The sequence below is a fragment of the Emydura macquarii genome, unplaced genomic scaffold, assembly GCF_026122565.2.
Source record: "Emydura macquarii macquarii isolate MOO-44397 ecotype Brisbane River unplaced genomic scaffold, CSIRO-AGI_Emac_v2 contig_1390, whole genome shotgun sequence".
NCBI classification, from domain to species: Eukaryota; Metazoa; Chordata; order Testudines; family Chelidae; genus Emydura; species Emydura macquarii.
Window position 1 is genome coordinate 24,953,717 of NW_027131527.1, and position 17,013 is coordinate 24,970,729.

The following is a 17,013-nucleotide window of genomic DNA, read 5'->3' on the forward strand; positions in this document are numbered from 1 at the left end:
GGAAGGTGGGGGAAGGACAGGGGGGCAAGTCTACAGTGCAGACAACAATCCAGCCCAAACATAATGGGTTTGGGGAAATTGCTCTGGCTGGATCTCTGACTGTTTTAGCGGGGAGCCTGCTGTATTCTCCTCAGGGTCGGGGAGAAGGTCCCCTGCTGAGGAGTGCATTCCACAACTTCAGGAGTTGCTCCTGCAGACTGCTGCTTAGGGCAATGCTGGTGGTGTTGGTTGGTGCATGCGTGCTCCATAACTGACTGCAGTTTCCTTTCTTATAAAGACCTTCTTCCTATTACTTATGACTGACAGGGCCAGAGAGATGGGGCTAGCCCTACCACCCAGGCCTCTGTGCCCCTTCCTCATGTATGTGGCTCTATACATCTCCTCACAATGTATGTAAACTTTTCCTTTTTAATTTATCTTTTTTTTATTTTATTAGGAATTACTTTTCTTAGGGGAAGGATATGTTGCATAGACCTCTTCAAAATTCTTTTGTTCTTCAATGTTCTTTAAAAAGTGCTTTTTGTCTTTTTCTTTTTTTAAAAAAAAACGTTACATCCATTCAACCCTATTGACTTCAGCAGAATTACACATCTGTTTAAAAGAATTTGACCTATTAGTTAAGGGAGTCACAAAGGGAACTGGATTTCACAATCTATTCTACTGAACATCATAAGAACACATTCTAACCAAGGGAAAATATTTTCAAACTTCTCCTTCCCAAAAGCCTTTCAGTGATGAACAGATCAAAATGACTCAAGTTTGTAGCGTGGTTCATAAATTCCCCTGAAAACTGTCCTATCTGTGATGAGATAGATCCTGGCACGCTTCTGTGTAGGATGTATCAGATTACAGCCCCTCTTCCGGCTCCTCCACAACCTCTTACTAAGATTCTGGCTGCACTTCTCCCTGCACCTCCTGATATATGCACACTCTTTCCATGGTCCCACAAAGTCACAGGATCTCCTTGTCATCTCCTCCTGTCACTGGCCAAAATGGTCACCCATCACACCAGGAGGAGGAAGCTGCAACTATGGGGTCACTTCTGGTCTCTTCTCCACTAATATCTCCAGGCAGAGTTCCTCTGGGCAGTGTCCACTGACTCCTTTGACCTCACTCCTGTGCCTGTTTTCTCCTTTATTGTTCCCCATAATCAAATGGACTTGGTGGTTCTGCACCCTTAGTTGAGAGGAAGGGACTTTAGTTATGGGCAAACCTAGACCCGCCTGCACCAGTACTTCTAATAGTACCTCAAGCTTGTATTATCACCTGCTGTATTATGTATGGCTGAACTGCTTTGTCTGTGACTGAAATGAATTGTAATATGCTTCAGGCAGGGACCATGTGTCCATACATATTTGTATAACATCTAGCACAGTGTTCACACTCCACATATTTGTATAACATCTAGCACAGTGTTCACACTCCCTAAATAATAATAGTAATCAAATAATATCACTTTGTTAAGTTCATGTCCACTTTATTTCTGAAAAAGTTAGACTGATCAACAATATACTTAGTATAAAATATTATAGATCAGTGAAAACAATGAAGTTACACCAGAGATGAGTTCAGCTCTATATTTCCACTACTTTTAGATGAAGCAGGATTATCTCTGTAATAGTGAGGCAAGATTCAACCGGTGAATCCAATGTGTTCCTTTAAAATTTTTCCTTGCAGACCCTCAGGTACTTTTGTTACCAGGGCAAAAATTATGTTCTAACTAGAACATGTTTGGTAATACCCAAGTATATTATGCATGCATATCAAAGGAATAACAAGAGTTAGCAAATAATATTTCTTACCAGCAAAACATCAGCAGAAACAGGGCTTTGGAACACCAGAAAAAAGTGCACATTGTCAGACAAGGCTTCAAGAGTTCTTCTATCTCCTAAAAGCAAACACGGGAAAGCTTTAATAGTAAAATATAATGATAAATATATGTATTCTAAAAAAGTTTATGGTAGTTCCAACTTCAGATCACATGAAGATTTTTATACAGTAACAGTGTACACTAAAGCCATGCTAATTTATATCCTGAACAAGTGTTGCCACATATTTATTAGCAAATATCTAAAACAAGCAAAATAATAGTTTTGAAAGGCAGCTATATTTGATTTAACTCAGTAATGGAGTCACTCTCCAGTGAATTCAAATTCTGTATCCCTTTTGAGGACCCATCATTATTTATTTATTTAGTATTACTGTAGCACCTAGTTGTCCCAGTCATGGACCAAGACCCCATTGTGCTACGTACTGTAAAAGTACAGAACAAAAAGGTAGTCTTTGCCCCAAGGGACTATAGAAGAGTACAAGGAAACAGTGAGACAATACTGGTCAGTATGATAGGCTATTGTCTCTGTACACCCGCAGCCTAACTTTTGTTGAATATTTTGTAGGCCTCATGGTAAAGAAGATTTTTGAGGTGGGATTTGAAGTTGGATAATGAGGTAGCTTTGCAGATGTTCCTGGGAAGCACCTCCCAAGCATGTGGGGCTGCAATGGAGAAAGAATGCAGGAGGCTGGTGTCATGAGGTGATCAGAAGTGAGCATCAACAGCTTGATAGAGATAATAGAGTGGGAACTGACCGTGGAGGCCCTTGAAAGTGAATAAAAGTAGCTTGTTTGATGTGATAGAGAAGGGGGAGCTAGGAGAGGGATTCAACAAGGGATGACATGATCAAAGTGATGGGCTAGGAAAATTTGCAGCAGCATTCTTAATTCATATGAATGGGATAAAATTGCATATGTCAAGGCCAGAGAAAAGGATGTTGCCTTAATCAAGACATGAGGTGAAGAAAGCTTGGATGAGTGTTTTAGCTGTGTAGATGGATAAGAAAGGCTGTATCTTAGAGATGTTATTCAGAGCTATCACCTGGATGTGAGGCCCAAGAGAGAGATCAGAATAAAAAATAATACCCAAATTATGGACCTGAGTGGCAGGCAGGATGATGGTGTTGTCCACAGTCATCAAAAAAGGAGGTAGCTGGGAGGACTTAGGAGCTCTGTTTCAGCCAAGCTGAGCCTGACTGATGGCTACACATCCACAAGGATATGTCAGAGAGATAGACAGATTTTAATTTGGAGAGAGGAAGACAGGTCTAGAATAGAGAGGTAGATCTGTGAGTCATTAGCATGGAGATTTGTGTTTTTAATGTTTTAACATTTTAATTTTAATATTTTTTTTGAAAAAGTGGCATTATGCTTGAAAAATAACTGCATATTTTTGGTAAATTATAAACAACAAAAAGTTCAAGACAGTTTTAGCTTATCCCTACACCCACACCCCACAGGTGCATACAGGTGACTGTAATCTGTAATTTTCTTTTAACTATATTTTTCGCACATAATCTATTGCTATCTAAGAATAAAATTCCTGATATATATGCTGTAGTTATATTTGTTACACATCTCTAGCAAGATTTTAATTAATGGACAAAATTTAGATGACAGTTGAAAAAAATTGAGCAACATTTTTCTATCTCTAGCCATAAATAATCCTTGAACTGAAAAAAAAATGTGAACATTCACATTCATCAAAATGTGTCTGATTGGGGGTAGGTGTTTTAGTTTTAATATAGCATTTCCTCGCTTTTGTCAGCTTGATTTATAACCATAATGATTATTTTAAAGTACTTTGTAATGTCTATAATCCATTTCCTGACTTTAAGATAGAGAGCTTATCATTCAGAATGATTTTGTGCAAAACCACACAACAGATCTGAAATTAACTACATATCATCAAGTCACGGGTAGGAATAGTTTTGCAGGCATGCTTTAACTATTAAGAAAATATGTGCCAGAGAAATATTAACAGAAATTCTGAACAAGAGATTTATTTTGGAAGTGGATGGGTACAAGAATGTGTTAAGGTTAATACAGAACTCATGTTAGATGCTATGAACAAAACATCACATCTGACATGATTTTCAATTTTCAGCATGTATTTTGCAAGAGCACAGCCTCTTCCACTTTGCAGGTTCATGGAAAATTTAGTTATATCAAAGGATTTGTTCAGGCTTTGCACAGGCTTGTCACCATCCTTCAACTGATAGAGTGTGAACTGCTAATGGCCTATTTTACCCTAACATAACTTTTATATATATATAACTTTTGTATATATATGAGATATAGGATTGTATTATTTGTTGAATTACCACAATCTGAATGGTATGTTACTTCATTTGCCATATTAAAGAAGTAGTGAAGTGACAAAAGTAAAAGGTAACGATTATTATCTCCAGTGAAATGGGAAAACTATTTCAGTATCTCCTTTAAAACAATTGAAAAATTAATTAACTTTGGTTATTGAAATGTATCCATGAATATGGTAGGAGATATTGATGTCAAGATAAATTATGTACTTACACACATTGTCCACAGTGGACAATCATGCATAAAACATTATGGTGGCCCGTATTTGGGAGATCTAACTTAGAGCAAATGAGCAGATGGTGTTTTCAGAACATTTCCCTCTGAATTTTGATTCAGTTACATTCCTAGTTCAGCCAGAGAGATAAGTGTATCCCATCTCCTATCTGGAATAACCTGATTTAAAGCATGCTACCTCTGGATGACCTGCCTTTAACTACAAGGTATTAGGAACATAATTTCCAGTATGTGTGTGTCTATTTCTAATTAGGCTTGGGTAGCTAGAAATTCAGCCAAGATTGAATATAGATATATATATAGAGAGAGAGATGTATCTATATCTATCTATAGCTATAGACACATACAAATGCATATCTCCTTACATATTATCTGAACATACATTTCACAAGGATTATAGTGATCAGTGTGACACAAGCTTTCAGCAGAAACCTTACATGACCCTCTTTGGAGAATTAGAATGCAAATACCAATTCCAGGGGATCCCTGATTATGCACCTCTGTACCCTCTGCCAGTTGGCATCAAGAGTTCCTTTGGTCACAGTGAGTTTAAATGATTTTTACAACCTAAATCTTCTACATTAGAAATTTAGGAATATCTGTAGGTAAAGATGATTGCTTTAGAAAAGATTAGCAACTAATTCAAATACTCATTGATACAAACCAAGGATAGAAATACAGTCACAAAAATGTCTGCAAACTTCCTTATTCCATTTGCATATTTCCTAAAACATGTTCACAAGCCTATAGCAACAACACAAAGGCTAAATTTAAAAGGTTTGTGAAGCTGTTATAAAGATAATAAACAATTTCCTGGGAACGATAGATCAGAATAAAAATAGGGAGGCATTACTCTTGCATATAAGGAAAGTGTGCTCAAACGATGAACTATGGAGAATCAGAAAGCATCCATCCAAAAGAATGAAAAATATCACCACAACATTGATACTCCAAAGCATGACAAGTTGTGCAAAGTCAACAGCACAACCAAGTCATCAGATGTGCATACAGAGCAACAGACTGAACCTTTGGTGCTGGACAACCTGTTCTAGCTCAAAACTATGCTTCTGGAGCTAAATGGGTCCCTGCTACAGTCATCGCCCACGCAGGACCTGTTTGCTACACCATTCAGACTGCAAATGATCTCACCTGGCAGCAACTTGTAGATCGGTTGTTGCCAGGTCACACAAGTCCCAAGGACATGTATCCAGTTGAACTGCCTGACCTCACCATTGCAGGTGAGATATCCTCAGGTCAAGTGTCACCCTTGAGTCAAGAGTCATCCATTCCTGACTCCCCTCCTCCATCCATCTCTGCAGCAGATACAGCACCCTCACCTGTTTGAGCTACGAGTCCTGAGCTCATTGTTAGACCTGCACCAATAACACCTTCCGGTGCAAGAACACCAGAAGTCCACAGTAATTCATCTAGAGAGAAAAGGCCTCCTCAACAGTTAAATCTTTAGCTAGGGCAAACCCATGTTTATGGGGCCAAATAATCCCCGGGGTTTAGCCGGGAAATGAGGCGGTCTACCCCCATGGACATTTTCATTAAGGGAGGAGGAATATGTTGTGTATTTTGTGTCCTGCCTAGCTTGTCGTAGCTAACAGAGCGGGAATATTATGGGATAGCTCAGCCAGTTCTGTCTTGTCTTAGAGAAGGAGAATAAACTCAGTCTGTGTGTGTTTACGTCTCCCAGTGTTCCTGTCTGCTGGTTTCTCTCTGAGTGCAAGTAACTTCCAAGTATCCAAATATAACAGCAACAGCAGAACCTGGTAGTAAAAATGTGGAGGGAGGAACGGGCAGCAGAGTGCAGGGGACAAAATCCAGGTCAGAAGTTGGGAGGCTAATAGAGAGTGGGGCAGAGTGAGGGAGGCTGCACCAGATTCCCTAATATTTCCAGCAACCCTGCAGTCTGCAAGATCCCATTGCCCCTGGCTCACTTCCCCACCAACAACCTCCAGGTTCTCCTCTTTCCCCGCAATCCCTCTTCCTATAGTAAGCCCCCTCCCACCAGCCCCTGCTTCCATTCATTATCCTCCCCATTGGCTTCTCTAAAACCCTTGGCTGTCTCTGGTTCCCCTTGCTTCTGAGTTGTGTGAGAGAGAGCTTCCTGCCTCCCCTATACCTACTGCCACTGCACAGGGGGACCCTGAAGGGAAAAATCAATTACTTTTGCTCAAGAAAGGTTAAACAAGAAGCTGCACAAAATTAGGCATCTGTACAACCCATACTCACTGATGTACATTTTTATATAATTATGCAATATAATTACATAGCTACCTTCTAACTTGACTGTCTGCAACCTCCCCAGTTCCTTCACTTGTTTGTGAATCTCTAGGAACCAGAAGGAAGATGAAAGGAAAAAAAAGGAGGGAGGGAATTAAATGTATTTTCCATAAACTAAGACCAGCTAACACTGCAGATAGGAAGGACTGGAAAGAAAACCAGCAAATCAGTGCAGCTCTCAGTGCAGCTCTTGCCACTGTGGGGCAAATAGGGGAGAAAGAAGGACAAAACCCAGCAGGCAGCTATACTCCAAGTCTGACTGACTGATTCACTCTCTGAATAGAACCCACTGATGAAAGCAGACCAAGACACGTCTACATTCTGTTATGAGCCACAGCTTATTCCCCCATTTGACTGACAAGTTAGTTCCTGGCATGTCACTGAGACTACTTCTGAGCCCCTGGCAGCATTTGTGATCTTGTCTATCAAAGACATGCATCATGCAAAGGCTGCTGGGGCATACAAGAAAGTGCTATATAAGAGCTAGGTATTAGTACTATGAGGTCCAGAGAAAGTAACTGATGCTTACCCCCTCCACTGAGACTGCCAACAAGGTGCCAACTGCGGTGATATCTTTTTAAGGAATTAGACTGATACCATTAGCTGAGTTTGTTCTGTTCTTTAAAATATCTGGCATTAGTTTACAAAATCAAACAATCGATTACTGCATAAGTTCAGACACACGTTTCTATTTAAAAAAAAAGACACGTAACATGGCACATATGCCATTGCAGAAAACTCTCTAACCAAATTTTACCAATTTTCTATTTTATTTTAATTTATTTTAAAATGACCTTTTCATAATTGCTCTGTACATTATTGCCCTTTTCATAAAATATTTTTCTTGAATGACATACTTCCCTCATCCTCTTGTCACAATGGTAGTAACTTTTTATGCAGCAGGTAAATATTTTACTACTGTTTCCCTCAAAAATATTCTAGATATTTAAGAAACTTTCTTGTGAAGTAGTTAGGGTTAAGTTAAGTAGTTAAGCTGTGTGTCTGTGGATGAAGGAAGAGGGTATCTACTATTAGGTGGCTTAACTTTTCATGCCCTTGATTTTATGGGATTATGTCAGGTATGTTGTATATGTAGCAACCATAACTTCTTCACAACAAAGGTTTTTGTATATTAATTTCCTAGTTTTTTTAAGGATTAAACAAGATGGCAGGTTAGGCCAGGTATTGCACATCAAACCTTTGTGTTGTAGTATAATATCTGACAGAAAAGCATAGCTGCTGTTGGAAATAATTTTACCTGATTTTATCTCTCGCAATAGTTGGTGCATAAACCTTCAGCTATGATGAATAACAGGTAAAAATTAGATCCATTTCCCCCCACCCCCTCAAAATACCCTATATCAGTGTTTCTCAATTAAATTTGGCCACAGAACCCTTTTGAACTCCATAAAAAATTGTGGAACCCCCCAAACTCTTAGCAGTCTTCAAATGTCGAAATAAGAAAAGGTCAGCATTTCTCACTTAAATTACACTTACACTGGATACCCTCCGCCGGAAAATCCGAGACATCTTCCCTTTTTCGGCGGCGCGGAGAACAGCTGCTCTCAGCGGCGGAGAACAGCTGATCAGCGGCGCAGAGAACAGCTGCTCGCGGAACCCTAACAGTGTTCCCGCGGAACCCCAGGGTTCCACAGAACACCAGTTGAGAAACACTGCCCTACATGTTACATCAGTTCTACACAAAAAACACTTCTCTCAAATTTTGAGCACAGAAACAATATATTTTTAAAAGATATCATTCAACAATGGAAGGTCAAACTGCCAAAAACAAAAATTTCAAGAGTTTCAAAGACTTCTTATTAAAAACTTATAAAGAGAAACCAGCAAAAATTGAATAGAAAATTCAAAGAAATTTTTTGAGAAAAACAGGAATACATCCCTCATTTAAAGTCCATTTTAGAACACAACCGTAACTATGGTGTCACTATCAGGCAACACCATAAAATCTATTTACATGTATTAAGTTGGAACATTATAGGTATGTGCTAAGTACCTGCTTTCAGTATATATATGAAATGTATAACTGTGTCCATAAAATCACCAACTGTCTTGGATAAATAAGTATCTGCAGTTTTGTAGTATTCAAGGTCTTCTGTATATTTTACCCCTATGCACAGAAGTCAAAATAGTCCCTACATGGGACGGAAGTAGTGCATGGGTCCTTGTGCTGACTTTTCATATTGGCATGAAATTCACCCATAGTGAAAAGTATAGGCTGGGCCCAGAGTATACATGATTCACCAGGTTGCCGCAGAATTCAGGAACCTTGCCACACAGTACATTAGGCCTACCGTACAGGGAGTTACTAGCAAATATTGAGATAAACTTACATAAAAATTGCAAGCTTATAAACACCATGACTATATACATTCTCATGTGGAGCTGTGAATTATCACAGGAGATGCTGTGAGTTTTAGTTTGATTGCAGAACATTTTCTATCCTGATGCCCTGTTTATAGCTGCTCATAACTCTGAAACTCATTTTTCAGAGTGAAATTTTCCAAGCTTAGAGTCTGTCCAAAGATGAACATTTTGAAAAGATTGAGCAGAAAGAGGGCAGTCATTTTTGCATATGAAGGGAATGGAAAAGAATATGTTTCTTGCATTAAAAACCTCTAGTTACCCATTTTTAACACTCCTACAGCTGGGGTTAGAAATTTGAAAATTAACCTGGAAACAACTGTATTTGTGTCTTCAAGTGTTCTGGTAAAAATGGTTTTTGTTATGATAATACTGTGATAATCGCAGGATGTTTATTTTTGCTAACACACAAATCATGTAATTTAAGAAGGTGAGCTATACGTTCATATATGGATGATTTAACTTTGTAGTGCTCAAGAGAGTACTGGGCTGAAGCAGACTCCAGTGGGGCACTAGGCTTGATCTCTGCAGACCTTAGAAGGTATAAAGGGGGTTAGGGAGGGCTGCCGTGCACTTTGGAAGATTTATAGAATGATGCCATGCAGAACTTCACCTTAGCGGCATAGTTGGGGAAGGAGTGAAAACTGTATCATAAAACGTAAGTACAGGGGCAAACTTCAAGTTAACATCCCTAACATAGGCATTCCTGACTTTTGAGTGCTTAATCAAGCAGTCTAAATGTTCCTTAACCTAGGTTGATTGGTTGGGTTTTTCTTAATATTTAGGGTTTTCTTAATCTAGCCTAAAATACTTCTATAAATCTTTTCAGTTTATTTTAGCTATCCTTTAAAAAGTATAGACTGTAGTATATTAGACTAAATAGTCTGCTGGTGACTTTTGTATATCATGAATTTTAGGTCTGATTATGAACAGAGTGCTTGAAATTGACATGGCTCTGCTTCTGACTGCAAAGTGTTTGAAACTAAGGAGGCAGTGTTTAGGGGATCATGGAATTTACGTAATATAGAAGATTTATGAAAAGCAACTTTTTTCATTTCCAGGGAGAGCCTGATGACATTTCTTCCACAACATGCATTGTCTTGTATCCAACAAATTTTGGAATCCTGTTGGCCCTTCAGGCTTATATTTTTAAATATTATGCTATTTTAAATTGAAAATTAAATACATTCAGATAGAAAACTATATTCCAAGTTTGTAAATGAAATCCTGGCCCCACTGAAGTTAATAGCAGTTTTGCCAAATGCAGCCAGTAACAATGACGCACACTAACATACTGCAATCTCCCCATGGGCAAACAGTTAGCAGGCATCATCCCTGTATCTCCAATACAGATGTTTGATGGCCTGAACCTAGGTGAAAGATTTGGACTTCCCAGCCACACAGAAATTATTGTCATTGTCATTTTGAATTATGCCAATCCTTCCAATGCTATACTCAAAACTAGACTCATAAGACTTTAAGGTCAGAAGGGATAATCTAGTGTGATTTCCTGCACGTTGCAGACCACAGAACCTTACCCACCCACTCCTATAATAGACCCCTAACTTTTAGTTGAGTTTCCTGAAGTCCTTAAATCATGATTTAAAGACTTTAAGTTACAGAGAATCCACCTTTTACACTAGTTTTGCAAGTGATCCATGCCCCAGGCTGCAGAGGAAGGCGAAACCCCTCCAGGATCTCTGCCAATGTGACTGGGGGAAAATTTCTTCCTGACCCCAAATATGGTGATCAATTAGACCCAGAGCATGTGGGCAAGACCCACCGGCCAGAAACCTGGGAAAGAATTCTCTGTAGTAACTCAAAGCCCTCCCCATCTAGTGTCCTATCACCAGCCATTGGAGATATTTGCTGCTAGCAGTCACAGATCGGCTACACGCCATTGTAGGCAGTCTCATCATACCATCCCCTCCATAAACTTATCAAGTAGTGCATAAAGGAGTAAGATGTTTATACATTTCAATTCTATCTAATTACAAAATACATCATATATTTTGAACCCAGGTTCACATTTGGCTGAATACTGTACAATTTTTTCTCAAATTCTCATTTTAAATTTTAATTGAATTCAGACATCTTTTGTGTTTGCCTTCCAGGAATAGTCCAGGAAATAAGTTTACTGGCAGAACGTTTGCTGGATCAAAAAATTTTAATAAAATATTTTAGCGTATTCATGGAAAGTGAATTTCACATTTGTAATCACAAGTACTTGAGATAGAAACCCAATTCTAAGAGTTACCCTTGTGAAATCAGGGCCAGAAAAATGTCAGGTGACACATGTCCAATCTGAACAACTCCACATGTGAATGTCAAATGTTCACAATGAACTGCCATCCAATAATCTGCAGAGGTAGATTGCTATTCACGGAATAGATTCACATGAATTCTTCATCCAAAAATCCAGTACATAGAATCATAGTCCTCAAGACCCATTTCTCCCACGATGCCTACCGGTAATTAGCCAATTAATTAAAGATTGGTTGGGTGGAGGGGTCTCTATCTTTAGCTGATTTTCATTTAATTATATTTAAAAAAACAAACAAAAACAATGTATTTGAATATGTATTTAATTCAGGCATAAATAGATATGTTACATATTTTAATTATATCTCTAATGTCCATCCTGCCTTTTGTTGTTTAAGAGTCAATTCTGCTATCCATGCAGTTGGACCCCATGTGACTTCTGTGCTGGTGGAAGGACCCACCCTTACAAATTGCAAGATTGGCCCATCGATGGAAATCTCTTTGGGGCAATGACTGCGGCTTCCTATGTTTCTACAGCACATAGAACAACAGGACCAAAATCTTGATTGGGACATCTAAGCACTATCAAACCAGAAATAATTAATAAATGGTTGAAAGGCCAACTCCCCCAAAATGATCAGAATATTTTCTGGTTCAGGCTGACAAGGGTAATTACTAGATTTGATATTACAAGCAAAATCATACCTTTCTGGTGCATGTTTCAACTCTTGCTTCCCATGGAAGTTAACAGAAATATAGTTCATAATCCTGGGGAAAGATTTTCCACCCACATGCCCCAACTTCCATATGCTAGTCAATAACATACAGGGACTGTAAAGGCACTACACATGGCTGAGGGAGAATTCCTCCATTGCAGAAGCAACCTAGGTTTGATTTAATCAGCCTTATGCTGCCCTTACTGCTGATGGAGGCAGGGCAAGAGGGGTATCTCCACAGCACATTATTTATTTATTTATATTACTGCAGTGGTACAGAATTCTGGGTTGCTCTAGTCTTCACAATGAGCTACTTTTGTGAGGCTGCCCCACATCTCCCCCAGGGCTTTAATTTAGATCACTGCAATACCCAGTTCCATGATTTTATTATTTTAAGTATTGTATCAATGTGGCTGTGATCTTTAGATTTTGGGAGATTCATTAGAAGCAGTTACCATTCTGTAATGATGGAAAAGGATGCCTCAGCAACTTGCACACAAAGTTAGAGTTGACCTTTAAAACAGGAATCAATAACATATATTGTGCATAAGTAGAAAAGGATTGGTAGTGAAATAAAAATAGAGATATTTACATTTTCTTCCCTATGTTTCCAGTGACTAAAAGTTCAAATGCTCTTTTAATAAATACATTCAAACGTTTTCATTCAAATGCTGAATACTTTTAATCAGGTATATTATATAGTTTCAAATAAAGTCACTATTACACAAATAATGTATATATTTATGTTTAAAGTAAATTGTCAAGATGACAGATTTTGGAGGGGTACGCGCTTGGGCTTTCTAAATAGCTTTCTTGGAGTAGTGTCATTGTACATGCTATCATCTCAGTTTTCATAAGCACAATTTACTTTTTTAAAAGAGCTCCTCTAATTTGACTTTTCTTTCATCTGTTCATAAAGAAATAATTCCACAGGAAAAACAACTAACACGATTTTTCTATAGTGAAGCATAAAAGATGAGTAAATAGAAATATTAACTGTGTTTAATTTATCTGAAGAAAAAGATAGCCAGGGGCATACTTGATCCAAGAATTTGAATCTCTTTAAAGCCCCTGGAAACAAAGTTGTGCCTTTATAGAAAAGATGTTCCAAACTTACCTATATGAAAAAGGTTGTGCACATAGCTCTTCCTCTGTGCTGGACGGAGAGGAGATAACGCTGGTCAGGTCAGCTTGTAGTCCTAGGATCAGTTCAGGGAGCAGAAATCCTGGATGCTTTTCTTTGCTGGAGTAGCGCACGCGGCTTAGTGTGTGGGGAGCCTGACTCGCGAGCGCCGGGGGAGAAAGGGAGACGGAGATGGCAGTGGAAAGGGGGCGGGAGAGCGTGGTCTGGACACACAACTTCCATCTGCTGCGACCTAGCTCCACCGCTCTCAGCACACGGCAGGGACCGTCCCGGGTTTGGAGGGCGCTGCACGTGCTGGAGACAGGAAAGGAGGGGGGGAGGTTGCACGGTCGGAGGCAGGGCTCGGGGCAGGTGCAGCGTTGGAATCTCCTCCCTGTCGGATTTCACTCCCTGCCTCTTACTGAGGACGCCGAAGCGAATTCGGTGCTGCTCAGTCGCGAGCCATGAAGCTGCTGCCCTCGCTTGCCCTCAGAGTTCGTTCGCTCCGCAAAATGGGAGTGAAAAGGGGAGCGGACGGGGGGAGAGAGGAGCGGGGCAAAAGCGGAGTGAAGGCGCTGGAGGGGGGCAAAAACAGGGGGCGGGGGGAACAAGAATGGGGAAGATTGGGCGAAACTGGCAGCAGGCAAGGAGGGGGAAATGGGAGCGGAGCGGGCCAGAGGTGAATTGGGGGAGTGGGAGCAGAAACGAGGGCCAGGGTAGAAACAGGAAGAAGGGCAGAAATGGGGAAGAGGAGGGGCAAAACCAGGGGCCGGGACAGAAGGGGCTGCGCACCCCCGGCCTAAGCCATAACGCGGCCCAGCGCCTGGATAATCCAGCGTTGATCTGTCTAGCCGGAAAACGGAGAGCGGCGGCTCGCTGGAGACTCGACCTGCCCAGTCACTGCGCCCGGCTAAGCGCTTCGAGACCCGCCCGTGGGGTTTACGAGTGCCCTGCCAGTGGCAGCGAGTGGGTTGGAGACGGGGATAGGGTGGGGAGAAACCTCACTGTCCGACTGAGCGCACAGGGAGAAGGATGGAAGAGGAGAGCAGGGGAGAGCTCCTAGCATAAAGCCCTTCCAGGACCAATAGCCCCTTTACACTCCGCGTGTGTGTGTCCCACACCTGGAGCCAGCAATAAGGGTTTAGTTAACCTGAGCAATTGACCCTGCCCTGTTGCTGGCTCTAGCATATGTACCTGTCTGGTCCATGAAGTCTAGGTTTTTCTGGGGGGAGGGGAGATATTTTTCTTCAGAAATGTTCCTTTAGTTTGAGTTAATAAATGTCTGTTTGAACTTTATAATATCTGTTACTGGCCCAACTTCTACTGGGGAAAGAGACAAGCTTTCCAACTGCCCAGAGCTCTTCTTCAGTTCAGAGCTTGTCTCTTTCACCAACAGAATCTGGGCCAATAAAAGAGATTAACTCACCGACCTAGTGTTTCTAATATCCTGGGACCAGCACAGCTACAACAGCACTGTAAACTTGATCAGAGCTTTCAGGAAAATTATGTTCTGTTCACACATAAAGACAGGATGAATTTCTTGCAAAGAGGAATACATTTCAAAAGCTTGTATTGCCATATGCGGCCTGGCAGCAGGCCTTAAAATTCTTTGCCTAACGCTTCCTATTTAGAGCCCCTATTTTCAGTTGTGCTTTACTTTGTCAAACCATGGCCAGTTGGGCTGTAACTTTCCATGAATGCTCTCTGCCTCAGGTTACAGTTTTCTGGAAAATTTCTGTTTCAAACAGTCAAGTGTTTCTGAGAATGAAATTAGGGGGGAAATGGTTGTTTTGCCAGTAAAAAAAAAATGTTTCTCCATCCCTTACAAACACACTGGGGTATTGCTCGCTACCTGTGAGCACTACAGGACAAGAGGAAAGACAAGTGGGGGAAGCCATTTCCGGAGTTTTTCTTTTTTCCATCAGAAATTTCATCACCTGGATCAAGGCTAAGGACAGGAAAGCAAAAGCAATTTCTGACAGGGTTTAAAGTCAGCTGTCAGAAATTGTTACCTTTGTCTGGGGTTAAGGAAAAGTGAAAAGAAGTAATTTCTGACAGGGTCTCCGCCATGTATCAGAATGTGCTACTGTTGGTCCAGGGGATAAAGAAAGAAGAGGGAAGCAAATTTTGACAGGGTTCATTCTCACCTGTCAGAATTTGTTACCTATGAACCAAAATGATAAGGTGAGAGAGAAAATTCTGACAGTGTTCATTCTCACCTCTCAGAAATTGCTACCCTGAGCCAAGATGATGACAACAGTTGAGGTAAGCAAATTCTGAAGGGGTTCCTATCATCCACTAGAATTTGGTACTTATGGTCCAGGGAGGAGATGGAAGCAAGTTTTATTAGGTAGAAAAAATGATAGGTAGTTTTTGCCAATGTTGTTGCCGATAGCAAATCCTGACCATGAGGCTGATTCTGACGCAGCACATGCCTGCTAGCCAATCACGTAGTGCTGAAGAATTCTCAAGCTACAGAACAAATGAGTGGTAGTGACTGAAGTTAAAAGTAGGAGGGAAAGAACAGCTCCCACTTCCAGATCTCTAAATAGCAAAACTGGAGCGGAGTTTCTTGATCTCTTGCCTTTCTTTTATCAACTGTTATTGCCTAAAGCCTTTTTTAAATTAAAGAAATGTAAAATCATACATATCCTGCAAATGTTGAATCCTGATCTGATTATAAACCCAGAATACATGCTGGGCTATGCCTGCACTGAGGTACCCTTTCTATCTTCTCTAGCTATGTCCATACACAGCATTTATTTTTCATTCATCAAACAAGCAGAAAGGAAGCCTTAAACTGAAATATACAAAATCCCTGATTGTTTTCACCACAGAACAGCTGCCAGTGAGGGAGATAGCAAATTTCAATCCTATGTGGCGTTTTATAAAATTAGATTTAAGAAAACAGTTCAAGAGATGATACCATTAGGAGTGTGCTGACAGCACCAATGTATTAATTTGCTCATTTTTTCTCTTTTATATTCTGAGATGATTGTAGGATTTTGGAAAGTTAATGGAATGCACTGAAGGCCCTGACTTGTTTCAAGGATTAGTGTTTTAGAGATTTTGTAATTCCTGGGTCTGTCAATGTTTCTGGTTCTCCTCTAAGTGTAGGTCACACAAGAATTTAGTTTGGAAAAGAATCTGGCCAAGATTTTCAAAATATTTTATTATTACTGGGTGCTACGTTTTTTGGTGCAGCACTTGAGCTTTTTAGCACATTCTGAAATTCAAGCACTTGTAAGGCATCTCAGATTGGGAATGAAAAATTGAGGGATTTAATATCACTAGACACTTTTGAAAATCTTGGACAACTATAGCTCTTCTATCGATATAGCAATACCGAATGATGATAGACTTTGGTCAGCTTCAGTCAGAATTTCCTAAAATAACATCTTTACAATGATGAATGTGTCAACCATCAGTCAGAGCCATGCAGATAAAATAAACAATATTAGAATTAAACCCAGTTAGTGTACATTAAAATATAAAGGTTGCCAATAAAACAGGTTAATGTAAACTAAAGTTCTTCCTCTCTCTGGCTGACTACTCAGCTTATTGTGATTTGGGCTTGCAATGCACATAGGATCAAATTCTCCATTAACATCTGTGTTCAAATTCACTGACAGGTCAATTCTACAAGATTATTTTGTAGGACCAGAACCAGAATCTGGCTAGAACAAAATATATTTCATTTTATTGATATTAGGCTTGATTGCAATACACTTACTTATTTTCAGTTGTGTCTACCCTATAAATAGTCCCATTAAAGTCAATGGGACTTCTTGTGGAGTAAGGTACTACTCATCTCGAGTAAGTCTATCACAATTTGGCACACATAGTTATTATGTA

The 17,013-nt window shown here is 40.0% G+C and overlaps 1 protein-coding gene across 1 annotated transcript in view; it reads right to left on the bottom strand.

Annotated features, from left to right (window-relative positions):
• The window catches only part of LOC137156257 (gamma-aminobutyric acid receptor subunit pi-like), a 37,516-nt gene extending 35,661 nt beyond the window's left edge, over positions 1-1,855 (bottom strand). Inside the window, exon 1 of the mRNA XM_067552980.1 lies at positions 1,803-1,855. Within this exon, the coding sequence (XP_067409081.1) occupies positions 1,803-1,855 (53 nt within the window). The remainder of the gene's footprint in view (positions 1-1,802) is intronic.
• Between the last annotated feature and the right edge of the window lie 15,158 nt (positions 1,856-17,013).